Below are 16,096 nucleotides of genomic sequence, written 5' to 3' on the forward strand. Positions count from 1 at the left end.
GCCAGTCTGCAGGACGTCTTACCAGAAATACCCCATTTCAAAATTACTCTCTCAATCTCTGTATTTCAGTTCCCCAGAAAGTTTCTGAGCTGAAAGCCGGTGGTGGTGGCTGGCAGAGGTCTCTGCGAGTGAACTGGCTGCCCCCTGCGGGAGACTGGGAGAGGTACCGCCTGCTCCTGTGGAACCGCTCGGCCCTGGTGCTCAACACCACCCTCGAGAAGGACACCACGGAGTATCTCATCCACGACGTGGGCCTCATCCCGGGGAGGCAGTACGATGTGGAAGTCATTGTGGAGAGTGGCAATTTGCAGAGCAAGACTAGCTGCACGGGGAGAACAGGTCAGCATGCTCGTCTGGGAAGTGTGAAAGTGCAAAATGTTCAGCTGGGCTCTGTGGACAATCAGAAAGAAATAGTACCTGGGAATCCACAGATGAATTTCACTATTAATACAGTAAAAAGGAGCTCCCTTGTGAAAAACAGAAATAATTATTTTTAGCAGTTCCATGAAAATTGTCAGGGTTATTTTTGTGGTAAATGTATTGTTAGTGAAAGTTTTGGGAATTATATCACCATTCTGTCATGGCTGAGGCATAACATTACATGTATAACATTTCACTGTTAGATTTTGTAGCTGACTGCAGGCACCTTATATAGTTTTTTAAAGAGAGCAATATAGATTTTCTTGTATTGTTCATCAGTGCATCCAGTGGCAAACTGGTTTACTTGCCAGCTTGTATAACTAATTAGTATCAATAGTGTTAACCAAAACCGTCTGAGCCATATGTTAGTGTGGGTGTTCCATAACATCCCAATTCTTGTTCCTGTGCTCCAGAAATAAAATGGGGTTAACCAGTTCAAGTCAGCCTTTCCGAAGGAAATCCATATACACTGCAGTGACATTACTGGAATTCTTTTGGCGCGTGCTAGTCAAAGCCACATCTGATTGATTGCTTCAAACTTAAAAAATAGTTGCAATATAATTGTTAATGGTTCTGCTCTGGGAATGCAAAATAAGTGCAATTCAGAGGACAAGAAGACTTGGAGAAGGAGTATCAGGCAAGGCTCAAGCCTGAGCCTTATCTTACAGGAGAATGTGAGATAAGATAGGGCCACCCCACTTTATCCTCACACTTCCTGGTGCCCGCCTTTCCTGCTACGCTCTTACCTGTCATTCCCCGAGGGCTTCGTTTTGTTGATTTTGCCCAATGGCAATACCAGTAGATGCTACAGAACTGCAGTTTTCTCTAACTTCTAACCAACTTGATCAGAGGAAGGCAGATTCTCATCTTGCTTACTTTGATATACATTACAAATAATTTAAGTTTATGGTGTTACTTTTAATTGACACAGCTAAGTGATTAGAACGTAGTCCAATAAATAATATCCAGCAGTGTGTGTATCACAACTGTATTTGACCCACAGTCGGGTACATAATGTACCTGTTATGAAGCAGAGGTATTAGGCCCTATTCTGACTTAATTTTCTCTTATGTAAACCCACAGTCTTGGAAAAGTGGTGAGTGATTCCACTCAACTTGGAAAGTGAGTTGGATTTCAGTGTAACAGGCACAAAATCAGATCAGGGGACTATGTTAGGTAACAGATGCCCTCTGTATGCATGCATGCACACACACATGAACACACACAGAAGTTCACTGATCAAATTCTTTCTTTTATACCACTGTAAGTTTGGAGTGTCTCCCAACTTCACTGAGATATGAACCAGTGCAAAATCAATGTCACTCTGACCTTATAATTTGCATACTTGTTTGTTACAGCTAAATTGGTGTAGATCTGTTTTATGGTACAAATGTTTTATATCCCTGTCTAGCACCCACAGTTCAAGAGGAGGCTCACTGACTTCACTGCATTCCCATTCATACTGAAATATATATCCTGGCATAAGTTTAAACCTAAGCTTTACAGCTATAATCATTGCTGAAGTCTGCTGCTACAGCCCTTTACTGGAAAAGTAGCACAAATACTAGCTTTGTAAGACTGGCTTCCATAGAGAAAGGTAAAGAATCTCCTCTTGATTACAAATACTCTGTTGCTGTCACATTTCTGTCTTACAGAACAGATTCCTTGAGATACGGAGCAGCTTGAGATATGACATGTGTGCTCACTACAAAGTCCTGTTCTCATTGTGATATTTGTGTACTTTTACAGCTCCAGAGCCTGTTCTCCAGCTCCGTGTGAAGCATGCTAATGAGTCTTCACTTGGTGTCATGTGGGTGACCCCTGTTGCAGAATGGGACAGTTACGTGGTTTCACTGGGAGACAGGGATCTTACTGTCATAAAAAAAGGGCTTGCAAAAGAAGCTAAGGAATTCACTTTCACTGACTTGGTACCTGGAAGAAAATACACAGCTACCATCACTACCATTAGTGGGATTTTAAGCAACTGGACTTCAGTGGAAGGAAGAACAGGTATCATCCTGTCAAACTATTTTATTCTTTACTTCTGTTAACTGTTAACAGCGTTCTTTGCTTTGTAGTGAACTGAATGAACTCAGTGTCTAAATATCAAAAGACTTGAATTTACATTTGTTTCTTCAGGAGAAAAGTTATGTTTCTGAGTCTCTCATTTCTGACTGTCAGTTATCTTGCAGTATTTATTTAAGGTTTTGGGGAAATGGATACGTAATTCTTAGCAAAACAGTTTTCTGAAATATTGTGTCACGTCTGATCGATGTACATCACACAAGATTCCATATAAGAAGAACAATTTTCACTGGGTATCTTCAGGAAGGTCACTTCCTTGATTCAAAGCATTCATCATCTGGAAAAAAAACACACCACCACACAGGAAAATGTTGCTTTAGGGGGAACATTCCAAGGTTGACAGACACAAAACATATGTGACCTTGAAAATGTATTTTGAATCTCTGCTTTTCTGATTCCAAAATCTGTATCTGTTACTTAGGATGATGACTGTGACACATGGAAGGTCCCATTCCAACCCCCTGCAGGGTGCTAACTTTGTGCACATGTACAAGTTTTAAACCATAATTGTTGCTTTACTCTGCTTGACTTACGCATTCTCCAGTGCAAGCAAAGTCTTAAAAAATGTAGCTCTGGTCTGGCACAGCACAGGGAAAAACAAGGTGCTAGTGTATTAATCTAATCATGCCTGTGGCTTGATAGTGGTCCTTACTAAAGTGTTGTAACTCTTTCCAAGGCCTTAAAAGTTTGACTTACACTTTTATTTCTCTACTATGTGATTAGATAGCTGGGATTTCACTTCCTTCTGCCTTGCGCCCCTGTAGGAGGCCTATTCAGGCATAAAGGTTACAGTGTCCCACTTCACTAGTATGAATCAATGCTTGAAGATACATCAGACAGGGATACTGTGTCAGCATTACATTCAAAGTGATGAAGAACGAACGTCAATGAATTTGAACGTAGGTCTTAATAAGCATTCCAGACCTCTGAATCTGCTTTTCAGTAGGACAACCTACTAGGCCTGCAAAATATTGCTGTAAATATGACAGAAATAGGTCTTACATGCTTCCCAGATTGGTCAGCTCCCAGCGAAGCCTGAGGTGCCACTGAAAGTGCCTTTAGCATAGAAATCTGGCACTTCTGTTTCTTGTTGGACCTTGCTATGTTATGACAGTATTATAAAATAGGTGGGATTTTTGCTTCAGTTTTATATGAATGTTACGTTTTTTCAGCTATGTGCCTAATTTTCTAGCTTTTGTTAATGATTGCTAATCCAGTACTATGTGTGCAAAAAGGTTCATATAAAACAAGAGATGAAGCTTGCAATCACATTTTGTAAAGTTAAAGGGTTCTTAAAGCCTAATTTTCTAGCTTTTGTTAATGATTGCTAATCCAGTACTATGTGTGCAAAAAAAGGTTCACATAAAACAAGAGATGAAGCTTGCAATCACATTTTGTAAAGTTAAAGGGTTCTTTACTTCAGTTGTGCTTGGTCATGTAAGCAAAAATACTTAGAAAGAAGTAACTGTATTTCCTTGCTTAGACCAAACATTGTCAAATTAAAAAAAAAAAAAAAAAAGATTTTGGATAAAATTTTTGCTAGATATTCCATTCCTTTCCATTCTTTCTTTTTCCTTTTTGGTCTGGCTAAGTTCACCAGCTTGTACTTAGATAAATGTCATGTTAGTTTAACAATTAATTCATCTTTTGATGCTAGAAAAGTTAGTATCCTGCAGATCTTCTGACGTAAAAAGTAAAACCAAAGCCATCCGTCTCAGTTACTCCCAAAATTAAAGGGTCTGACACTTCTCTGAGGTATAGATGACCGTGCCTGAGGTATTCATCAAACTAGTTTGCCATTTAATAGGAGTGAGAGATGGGGAATGGGAGAGGAAAGGGTGAATGAAAGACACAGATTGTATTTGAAACAGTCATCACAAAACCAAGTGATTTCCTAAATTGAAGGCTTTTGTTTAATGGTATTTATAAAATGCCATCTCTTCCCATTCACTGATCTTGAATCATTTTGGTCTGACTGAGAAAAGCTGTGCTAAAGCCGCAAGACCTTTCTGTGCCTTAGATAGTTTCCCATAGACCACATCCCATCAGACAGGAAGCAGTCCACAGTCAGATTATTTTTAGTGCTGTTGAGTCTGGCTGCAAATTGGAATGTTCTTTTGATGCACTTCCTCAGTGTGACTAAACTTGGGTTATTTGGGGCATTTTCTTTTGTTGTATTTTGTTTCTCCTCAGTAACTTTATGACAATTTTTTTTTCAGTGCCAGCCCAAGTGACTGGTCTGACCGTGGCAAGTCAGGGATCAACCAACAGCTTGTTCACCAACTGGACAAGAGCGCTGGGAGATGTAGACTCGTACCAAGTGCTACTGATTCACGAGAATGTTGTCATTAAAAATGAGTCTGTTCCCAGTGAAACCAACAGATACCACTTCTATCCCCTGAAACCTGGAGGACTGTATTCAGTTGTTGTCACCACTGTCAGCGGGGGGATATCTTCAAGGCAAACGATCGCAGAGGGAAGGACAGGTAAAAACGAAAATACTCCAGCATGTCTTTTGTCAGTTCCTAAACGCTGAATTTATTAAAGAGAATGGTCTTGTGATTAAGCCACTGGACTGAGAATTCAGAAATACAGGAGTTCCAGCTGTATAATTCCTGTGTGTGACCTCAAACACACCGTAGTCCAGATTCATGTTAACATAGCTTTAGGGAGCTAACTGCTCTGCCTCCGACAAGAACTCTGTACAGCAGGATCACTCTGTAGTGAAGACAAAAATACACCCTGAGAGTGATGTACAGCTGTCGTGGGTGAATCACTCCTTGGAAGGGATTTTCTTGTTCCCTTGACTAGATGGCAGCATAGGGTGATTGCTCCTTACTTAGGTGTGCAAATTAGCTGCCTAAAGGTGGTGGGATGAATTTGTGTTTCAGTCTCTCATGAGCCATTCTTTTTCTCCAATCCAACATTAAAGAATGTCCACCAGGGTTAATTGCTCGTTATGAGGCCCTTCTGTACTGCATAGGACAGGATTTACTATTGCATCAAATTTGTAAGTTTAATGACTCATGAAATGTAATACCAGTCCTTTGGATATTTATATAGAGGGAAAAATTGACAACACAGTGCAATTTCACCCTTTATGTGAATTTGGCAAAGGCCAGGCATTCCGCAGCTTGCTCCAATGTCCTCCTTGAAAACAAATATTTTCAGGTTTAAAAAAAAAAAGAAAAACAATTGGAGAAGAATAATACTAAAAGACTTAAAGTACATAGACATATTTTGTAAAATCTTCTAATATTTTTGACTCTGACAGCTGATGGGCAGCCCCTCTACTGAGGTAAGTCAGCTCAGTGCATCAGAGTCCAGTGAAAATGTGGCAGTTCATTATGATTAAGGTCTGTCCCTATAATAACTGATAATTTTGTATCTGAGTGATGGGCGTTCTAGCAATGTGGAGCCTTTGAGCTCGCCTTGCTGGCTTGAAAAACAAGTTTCATTCATGTTTTGGCCACTAGGCGTCAGAGAACTCATTGTAAATTAAACACATTCTGCTACGGGCCTCAACTTCATACAAGCCTCAGTAGTTATTGCTATTACTGATGAATGGCAATTTGAGAGGATAACTTATCTTCTGGGATTTTAGAAGTGCTGGGATAATGCCACCAAAGACAATTTCCTTCACTGTATTCCAAAAAGCAGATGAGTGCTGCTGAGTGGGAATCAGTGCAGAGCTTCTCAGGAGTCCCAGACTGCTTATTTTGCAGGGTGGCATTCCAGGCATTCTCACAACAATAGGAATTGGCTAGTTAAAGCTCTTCTGGTTTTTCCTCTTTGTTGCACAGTTCCTTCCAGCGTGACTGGAGTAACAGTAAATAACTCAGGTCGCAGTGACTACCTCAGTGTTTCTTGGCTGCCAGCTTCTGGAGATGTAGACAGTTATTTGGTAACACTCTCTCACGATGACCAGATTGTTCAGACTCTCACCATTTCCAAATCATTCAGTGAATGCTCCTTCAGCAGCCTTACTCCTGGGACGCTTTACAATGTGATGATAACCACGAAGAGTGGGAAGTATGAAAATTATTCCTTCAGCCAGGAACGGACAGGTAAAGAGAGCCTCTGAGTGAATACAGTCGCCATAACCACTTTGTATAGCCATTATCAATGAACTAACAATATCTGACCAAACTGGGATGGGTGAGTAGGGGTTGGAGGGTCAAACCATAAAATTACACCTTTACTGACTTAGTCTTATTCTTATGCCCCTACTGCTGCTTTATGTCATCCATAATTACTTTAGATGAATAAAAAGTCATGTGTCAGTCCTTGTGAGCGAGCAGAAATCATGTATCAGTTTTCGCTCAAATGCATTTTCCTGCCCTTAACCCCTCTACTTGGGTCTTCAAGTATATCCTGTAGAGCATCCCCCCAAAAAGTTACTCAAACACTGAAAGAACAGGATAGGAGCTAACTACTAAAATATTAATAAGGTGTCACATAAATGAATAACACCCATGTCTATTGGTTTTGGTCATGTAACACCCAAGTCTATGGTTTTGGTCATGCAGTGTTCAAGGAGATTATAACAGGAATAGAGAAATTTCAGAGAAGAGTGGCAATAATGATGGAAAACTTGTTAAAACTTCCTCAAAGATTGAAAAGACTGAGACTTTACACTTGATAAACCAGTAGAGTAAAAGAAAGATGGTAAGGGGTGTTAAAACAACAAAGAGTATCAAGTTAGTGCAATTTTAGTCTTCTCATGATGTAAGTGAAAAGCCAAGGGACAGCCATTTAAATGCGGAGAAGCAAATTCAGGACTAGTGTGAACCTGTGGAACTCACTGCTATAAGCAAAACTGACCAAGTTCCAAAAGACCAAAAATTGGAAAGGCAAATTATTGTCATATGACATAAAGCAGCCTGGAAACTGCAGAGTTACTATTTTAGAGGGTAGGGTATTGCTTAAATCCACATTGTGGTCTTTTTGCAACTTCCTCAGAAAAGTCTGGTAATTACCACAAATGTAGTCCACTACAGCAACTCCTGTTACTTCAGGAAGTTATTGCTTTCTGAATCTTTAATTGTGTTTTTTCTTTCAGTCCCTTCAAGTGTTCAGGGACTTACTGTCAGCAATTCAGCCAGAAGTGACTACTTGAAAGTGTCCTGGTTACATGCCTCTGGATATTTTGATAATTATGAAGTGATCATCAAGAACAACAATGATTTCATCCAAACAAAAAGTGTCCCAAAGGATGAAAATGAATGTGTGTTCACTAATCTGGTCCCAGGGAGGCAGTACAGCGTCACAGTCAGCACAAGGAGTGGGAAATACGAAACTAGTGAAAGGGTCTATGGCAGAACAAGTAAGTAAATACTCCAGAAACATCCTGAGACACTCCAGGATTTTTTTCTATTTACCGTAGCTGGGCTCAAAAATCTCATATGATTTTAACATAAAATGATTTTTTTCTATTTACCATAGCTGAGCTCAAAAATCTCGTATGATTTTAACATAGGATGTTGAGTGTGACCCTTTGAATGTGTGTCATTCCAAATAAGGAAAGCAGTATTTAGTTTATGACCAATGTTTAAGTTGCAGACATGCAGAAAGTGAAAGAAGAGACCTGTGCTGTGAACTTGGAAAGCAGATCTTGAAACATGGAAAACTGAAAAGCAGTTGTACAGATTTCCACATAAGCTTAGTATTTGTGCTTAAACTATGCCAGAATGTACAAGACAGTTTTTTCTGGTCATGGAAGTGTATAAGGACGAAGATAGGCTAGACCTTGCTCTACTTAAATAACCCCAAGAACTGGAGTTGGAGGGCATGGGACAAGAGTGGTAAGGTGGCTAGTTGTGAGCCGGCAGGGATCTGGATGCAATCTGCCTGTCTTCACCTAGCACTGCATGTAAGCTAATGAGCCATGCTAAAGAAACCAAGTTTATTAACACAGATGTAACACTGGGCAAAAATAACTGACCTGCATTTGGCAGGAGTTGGGAACTGCGCAGTATGGTGCTGCATCACGCAGATGGCTTGCCTTGGGTCTGCACTAGCTCATGCCTATTTGCACTGCATTTATTGTACATGCAGATCCTACTCAATTTTTGTTGGCTATGCAAACTCCCTGCAGGCTCCCTTATTATTCGTTTATTATTTTTATGCTGATAGATTGTGGACTCCCTGTTCTGAAATGGGACCTTCCAGTGTTAGATATGGTGCAAACCACAAACAGCAACCCTTGCAAATAAGTGCAATCTACTGCTTTTCTTAGGGAACCAAATGAAAAGTTTAGCTCAGGAGCATGGCCTCAGAGCTGTTATCTTTTTGCTGTGATCTGGTAGTAAGTACTCAGAAGTTTCCTATCTTTCTTCTCACCTCTTCAGTGCCAGAGTCAGTGAAGGAACTGACTCTTAGTAACAGAACCACAGAAGATCTGCAGGTAACTTGGTCAAAGGCTGAGGGGGATGTTGATAAATATGAGATTCAGCTCCTCTTCAATGATATGAAGATCTTTCCACCCATTTTCCTTGGGAACACCATTGAGGAGTATTGGTTCACAGCTCTGACTCCAGGACGTCTATACAAAATTCTTGTCTTGACAATCAGTGGAGATGCACAACGTGCTACTTTCATAGAAGGCCTGACAAGTAAGAAATAATGTGGTATTTAAAATGTGTTGAGGCTTCTCTAGAGGAAAGAATGAGGCACAGAAAATCAAGGAAGAACCATGATCTTATTTGAGCTCCTGTAACACTGGCACAAAGATAGCAGATCTCATTGAAAAGCACAGTAGTACTTCAGCCAACTTGATCTGTGCTTAATAAACAAATGTCACAGACACCAATATTTGATTATTGGCAGATAATTTGATTTGTTGCATAGGAATGGTATTGAGATGTCAGTGTTTGGGTTTCTGTTATTCCCATGCATGCCAGTTGTTTGCTTAGTATCTCTAGCTGAATCACTTAAGCTATTTTATGCCTCTGTTTACCCACCTGAAATGAATGGGTGAGATTATAACTGCAAAATGCCTAAGTAAGTGTACAGAAAGAGCTTTGATTTTCTGAGATGTTTCTAAAGTGTCATTCGGAGAAGAGGGAGGTTGTCCAGATAAAAGAATATACAAACTTTTTTTCTGTTTAACTTACATTTTCTTTACTTTTCTTCCTGAAAACACATAGAATTGCTTTTCTAAAATGGCACAATCCTACACAAATGCCTTCAGCTTTACTTGTGTTTACCCATGAGTAAAATTACTTGTACCTGTAAATGCTCTTTGTCCTTTGAATCATTTGCTGTGGCCATAAAACGTAGGAATTAAAAAGTCTGAATCAAACAGGAAATTTGTGAGCAGGTGCCTTTGTGTTCCTTTTTTTTTCCAGTTCCAAGTGCGGTCAGAAACATTCATGTATCACCTAACGGCATGACAAACAGCCTGAAAGTGAGCTGGACTCCTGGAGGTGGAGATGTTGATTCCTACACAGTGACTATATTTCAGCAAAACCATCAGCTTGATTCCCGGAGTGTCTCCAAACACGTCTCTGAGCACATGTTTCACAAGTTGGAAGCTGGGGAGCAGTACCGGGTGGTGGTGCAATCTAACAGTGGCACCTTGCACAACAGCTTAGCAGCTTTTGGGAGGACAAGTACGTTTTTTTTGAGACAAGGAGCAGGTTGCATTATGTCTCCCCAGAAGCTGACCCTTGTTTAATAACGTTTATGAACGTACCATTGGTACGTCCAGACTCACAGGAAGTTTTTATCTCAAAGAGCGTGAGTCCTCACTCTTGCAAACACTTAGGCATGGCTCTGTTAATACGAGTGAGATCTGTCACGTGAGTAGCTTTACCTGGGTAAATGTGTGTGGAATTCAGGTCCCCAGCCCAAAGTGTGCCTTTATAGGATGAATACAGTTCCAGCCCTCCCCAGTCCTGTGCCTGTACTCATCTGACACATACATCTGCAGGGCTCCATGTGGTCAGATACTGTGTTCTAGCAGAGCCCATTGCATGGTCAAGGCTTGTTAGACAATGTATAGCCCCAACATACTGCGTGTCAGGACACACAAACAGTGGAACGCCTTGTTTTCAATCTATCCTCGCTTGCAGACACCTGCATGTGTTTGCGGTGGCCTTGACTTTTGTCCAACAGCTGCTGGCTAACATTTTCTGTGCCACTGTTTTGCACCAATTTACCACTTCTTTACTTTTCAGTTCATTTTCACAGGCCTTTCTTAACTGTTGCAGTCAGTTCATCTCACTCTCCTCCTCCCTCTTTTCATGATCATTTATGAATATCTCTTGCTTCTCCATGCCCAGTTCAGATGTCCATGATGCTCTGTAACTTCGTGTGATTGTATTTATGTCTAGGAATTATTTGCTTGTGCAAACACACGCACAGATATCGCTTTTCCCACAAGTGAACATGCAAATGTGTAAAGATATTCTCTATTAATTACTCTATTCACAGTTGTGTATTGAATGGTCTGTATTTCACCTGGTAATGTCCTGCCTTTAATTGTTGCTTCCAGTTCCAGCCTCTGTCCAGGAATTATTAGCCCATCATGCTTACAGCAGTCATTCCTTGTTAGTAACCTGGCAGAAAGCTCCTGGTGTAGCTGAAAGATACGACATTCTGCTCTTGAATGAGCAAGGAATCCTCCTGAGCAACAAATCAGAGCCAGCTACTGCCAAACAGCACAAATTTGAAGATTTATTAGCCGGCAAGAAGTATAAAATACAAGTTTTGACAGTCAGTGGAGGGCTCTTCAGTAAACGAGCAGAAACTGTTGGCCGAACAGGTAATTACAACATCTCGGTTTATTTATAGCTCCCTCAGTCAGATATCATTAAATACATGAATCATCTGTATATCCTGATTCTGGAAAGTTTCCAATAGGAACAGACTCCAGATATTTATGCATCATTTTTCCTGGTAAGTGCTCGGTATGTGAATCTGAAATTTGTTAGCATAATAATGTGGCCATAGTTTGTAATAAGGATATTGAACCGAAGTGCTGCATGCTTCTCCCAGTCTGTCTGTTTCGGAACCACCTGAATGCTTTGTTGTCATCAAGTTTTTAATTCACAATCTCAAAGCTCTTAGCACAGCATTTGACATTAATACACACCTCTAAAATTAGAGCCAAGTCTTGCACTCTTTACTCAGTTAAAGCTTCGTGTAGAAACTAATGGACCAGGCCTGCTGGGAAATACAAACATTGTATTGGAGAGACTCAGCGGCACCTCATAAATGTCTTCGTTGCTTCTGAAAGTTGATGTTGACATTACTTAGCTACTTGTGGCTTAATTGAAATATATTCCAGCCATGAGTTGTTACTTTATTGAAGGTTCAGCTTAGTGGCTAGACACTTTGATATTTACTCTTGTGCTTATCCTTCTTTTCAGTTCCAGCAGCTGTCACAAATCTGAAGGTCACAGAGAACACCACTGACCGACTGTCCTTCAGCTGGACCACCTCACTAGGGGAGCTTGATTCATATGACATCTTCCTATACAACCCAGACAAGTCTCTTCATGACAGGATTTCAGGAGAGCAGCACCTCCAGCAATGTTCATTCCAGAACCTGCGGCAAGGCAGGATGTATCGAATGGTGATTGTTACCCACAGCGGAGACCTCACTAATGAGTCGTCTGTCTTTGGAAGAACAGGCAAGAACATCTAAGAAAATCATCCATCTCCAGTGTGGTGCTAATGAGAGACACCAGTGAGCTGGTCTGAGTCTGATGTTCATGCTAGATTAAAGCAACTATTTGAAATATCAAATCTGGCTCTTATACATGAAAAGCGTTAGATAAAGAAGAAGGTAAATGCTGAATGATGTGGTTACAAGAGGAAAATGAAGCAATAGTTCCCAGGTATTCAGGTCAGGAGAAGGGCATCCCAATGTATGCTGCATAAGACTTAAAGGAAAACAGCTGTCTCCCATCCTAGAAGCAATGTTGGTCTATGAGTGGAAAAGACAAAAGGCAAAGCAAGTAGGGTTAATGGGGTAGACAATCTACCAGTGAAGGAAAACTTGTTTCACATGGGGAGCTCTGGCTGCAGCTTCATGTTTGTTTAGCCACCTGTGGGAAGCAGAGTTTCCTAAGCAGCTCTGGCAGCCCTGACACTCTCTGAAACCTTCCTTTATCCTCTGAGGCACCACATAGTAACTGCTGTGTACCACTGCCTCTGCACTTTCTTCAGCTACCTCAGAATTGGATGTCTCCAGACACTGACTGGGAAAAAGCTGTTTAACATTTGCAAAACTATCTATTATAAACATTTCAGCCTCTTTTGGGGACAGTGGCAGTTCAAAATAAGAAAGGAAACTATTGAGATATACTTCCTGATGCTTCTTGGCTTTTTGGCCAGCTGTGATGGCTGTCTAGTTTATTACGTGGCTGTCATTACAGGATAAGTGTAAGGTCTTCTTGACCTTGTTGCTTCTGCTCACCCTAAGGATGTTCTACATGAAGTAATATTCATCCCCTTTTTTTCAGTACCAGCCCCAGTTGTTGGTCTCAAGGCATCCAACCGAAACATGACAGACAGTCTGTGGTTCACCTGGGGTCCAGCAGCAGGAGATGTTGACTTCTATGAGCTGAATCTTTACAACCCAAATGGGACACAGAAAGAAACATGGCACAGGAAAGACCTGAAAGAATGGCATTTCCAGGGGCTCATTCCTGGCAGAAAGTACACTCTGGTTGTGGTGACTCACAGTGGTGACCTGACCAACACAGCAAACGCTGAAGGAAGAACAGGTAAAAGACACAAAAGCTTTGGGATTTTTGTTTAGTCCTATCTGTCAGAGTTCATATTAGTTCACAACTATGCAACAGACTTACTCTGAGGGAGGATTTATTCTAAGAGTCACTGAAGGTGAAAAGGTAAAGGCTATCCTTAAGGGTATTAAACCAATGGAGTGTGATTTTGTTCAGCACTGTTTTTCTTTCAAAGGCTCAGGAATGTGTAATGTCTGTGAAAGTCACCACCATCAGAGTTGATGCAGTAACTGGCTGTGTACATGGGATAACATAAACCACTTTGTGATGCATGAAGAAAATAATGCACGTTTGATCTTACTTGTCTTGTGTAAAAATTGTTAAGAATCTCTTTTTTTTCCCTTCTTTCCCAGCACCCAGCCCTCCTAACACTGTATCCTTTACTGATGTTGCAAACACTTCTTTATCAATCACTTGGCTGGGTCCTCCAGACTGGACAGACTATGACGATTTTGAGTTGCAGTGGCTGCCAAAAGATCCCCTCACAGTATTCAATCCCTACAGCAGCAGCAAATCAAAAGTACGCATCATGTATGGCCTGCGACCAGGAAGATTCTATGAGTTCAGTGTCAGAACGGTCAGTGGTGACAGCTGGAAGACATACAGTCAGTCACAGTCTGCAAGTGTGAGGACGAGTAAGTAACAATTTCCATTGCACCCTAACGCTCAGCTGGAGAAGATGCAAAACTGTTAAATCTTACCAACTCCTTTCGCAGTCAGTAATTTCCATTAATAAATTCATTAATGACTGGTGATGAATTCAGCTAGACTCTTAAGCCGTTGCTGTGTGCAAGATCAACTGTTTGAAGATTGAAAATGGACAGACATTTGCAATCTTCACATTCAGAGTGGGGCTGTTTGGTTGCAAAGCCTGAATCCATCAGTTTCAGGGGTAAAATAAGGCTGAATATCCAAACTTCTCTGACATTAGGGACAGTAGGATATTGAAATAATTGACACGTTTTTGAATGATCAGACAGGAAGGATGAATTAAACCCTGCTGTACTAGATTTGAAACTGGAATCACAGTGTTTCGCTGCTCTGCGTTTCTGTCAGTGTCTGTGGATCCATGTCATCTCTAGCTGTCTCTAGCAACCTCAGTAGCAGGCCGATTTGAAAAAGTGACTTGGAATTGTAAAAATACCTCATGTCACTTGGGGTGGGATTCAGCTCCAAATCAGCATCTATGTTTAGTAAGCTGAGTAGCTCTTTAGACTTCATTCAGCATATTAATTAGAATGAGAGCGTAGCTACCTCTTTCTCCTGTATTTAACCACTTAAATCTAGGTGTCTGCCATCTGAAAGTGAAATCCCATCCTTGTTACATGTCGCATGTTATAAATGATGCTTTAGTATTCCATGGATAAAGCATACTTCTGTGGTATGCTTTAGTAATATGGACACACCACATGCTACCTAGGAAACCAGATCAGTCATGAGATGACAGTATTAGTATTGACTGATACTGTTGACCACATGTAACCTCAAAGATGTTGTAACAGAGTTCTAGAAATCCATTGCTTTCCAGTGTTGCTGTTCTTGTTAAGACTTCAGCAAGTAGTTTTGTTTGCTTGTTTTCACAGTTACTGAAGCTTCACAAACCTGATGAGGCTGTTGTCACTAGATCCAATTTCAGATCGCTAAAATGAGTAAGACTGCCTTGCCTAATAATCAGGCAGCACACATTTGCAGGAGAGGTGGGAATTCTGGCTCCCAGCCTCCTGCTCTGATCAAATGGTTGATGCAGAATCTAGGGGCCACGGGGTGAGCAGAGTGCATTATGCCTGTCCCTTTTCCCACTGAGCTTCAACTTCTCAACATTTCTCTAGAACCAGACAAGATACAAAGTCTTCATTGTCGGCCCCAGACCTCTACTGCCATTGCGTGTTCCTGGACTCCTCCTGATTCTGACTTTGATGGGTATAGCGTCGAATGCAAAAAACTGGACACTCATAAAGTGGAATTTTCTAAAAGGATAGAAAAAGACAAATCTCTGCTTAATATCATGACCCTCATTCCCCACAAGCGATACCTGGTGTCCATCAAGGTGCATTCTGCAGACATGACGAGTGAAGTAGTTGAAGACAGCACCATCACAATGATCGACCGTAAGTGGAATTCAGAGTTGCCGTGAAGGGAGGCAGTGAGCAGCAACAAGCAATTGCTTGTGTTGGTTAGACAGCAAAAGGAGTTCTGAACTCCACAGTTGCCAGTGTGTGGCACTCGTAATCTGGTGGCCAAAATAGGGCAAACCTGTCCTTTGGTCCCTGTTGTGACAGACAATGCAGGATTTTAACTATGTTGCCCCTCATTACATTGCCAAACCTGCTTATTTGGCTCATTCATGAAACATAGCCTGTGAAACATGAAAAATTATCCTGTCACTCTGATGTTCAGCACCAAAGATGTCCTCATCATCCCACACCTTTAATTGTCCTTATGGTTGCTGCTTGGCTTCCTGTGCCTGGCTGTTTTCCCTCACAGACAGTAGCCATCCTCACCAAAAAGATCCCTCAGTAAGGACATTGGATTGTGGCACTGGGTCCTCTTTGGGCTCTCCATACACTCTTCTGAGATGCTATCTGACCAAATCACCTGTAGGAGTTAGACCTGAGGGAAGATCACAGATTTCCAAAGCATGTGCTTTGAAACAGCTTCTGCAGTTTCTCCACCCTTAGGCTGCTGAGTGGAGGGTAGTGACAGCATCTGCTGGTGCCTCTGCACTGCCAAGCATCACCGTGGTCAACAGATTGCCATTGCGGGCCCTAGAGCTGCTCCAGTTTTTGCAGTACCTCTGGATTCAGTGGCACAGCACAATGCAAGGGCCTGAACCG

The 16,096-nt window shown here is 41.3% G+C and overlaps 1 protein-coding gene across 1 annotated transcript in view; it reads left to right on the forward strand.

The window, feature by feature from the left end:
* The window catches only part of PTPRB (protein tyrosine phosphatase, receptor type, B), a 61,526-nt gene that overhangs the window by 28,297 nt on the left and 17,133 nt on the right, over positions 1-16,096 (forward strand). The window contains exons 9-20 of the mRNA XM_009327668.1: positions 70-339; positions 2,170-2,430; positions 4,725-4,991; positions 6,309-6,572; positions 7,568-7,831; positions 8,856-9,119; positions 9,855-10,118; positions 11,003-11,272; positions 11,880-12,143; positions 12,978-13,241; positions 13,616-13,897; positions 15,092-15,370. Coding sequence (XP_009325943.1) covers positions 70-339; positions 2,170-2,430; positions 4,725-4,991; positions 6,309-6,572; positions 7,568-7,831; positions 8,856-9,119; positions 9,855-10,118; positions 11,003-11,272; positions 11,880-12,143; positions 12,978-13,241; positions 13,616-13,897; positions 15,092-15,370 — 3,213 coding nt within the window. The remainder of the gene's footprint in view (positions 1-69; positions 340-2,169; positions 2,431-4,724; positions 4,992-6,308; positions 6,573-7,567; positions 7,832-8,855; positions 9,120-9,854; positions 10,119-11,002; positions 11,273-11,879; positions 12,144-12,977; positions 13,242-13,615; positions 13,898-15,091; positions 15,371-16,096) is intronic.

This window comes from Pygoscelis adeliae, unplaced genomic scaffold (assembly GCF_000699105.1).
Source record: "Pygoscelis adeliae isolate BGI_AS28 unplaced genomic scaffold, ASM69910v1 Scaffold113, whole genome shotgun sequence".
Taxonomy (NCBI): domain Eukaryota; kingdom Metazoa; phylum Chordata; class Aves; order Sphenisciformes; family Spheniscidae; genus Pygoscelis; species Pygoscelis adeliae.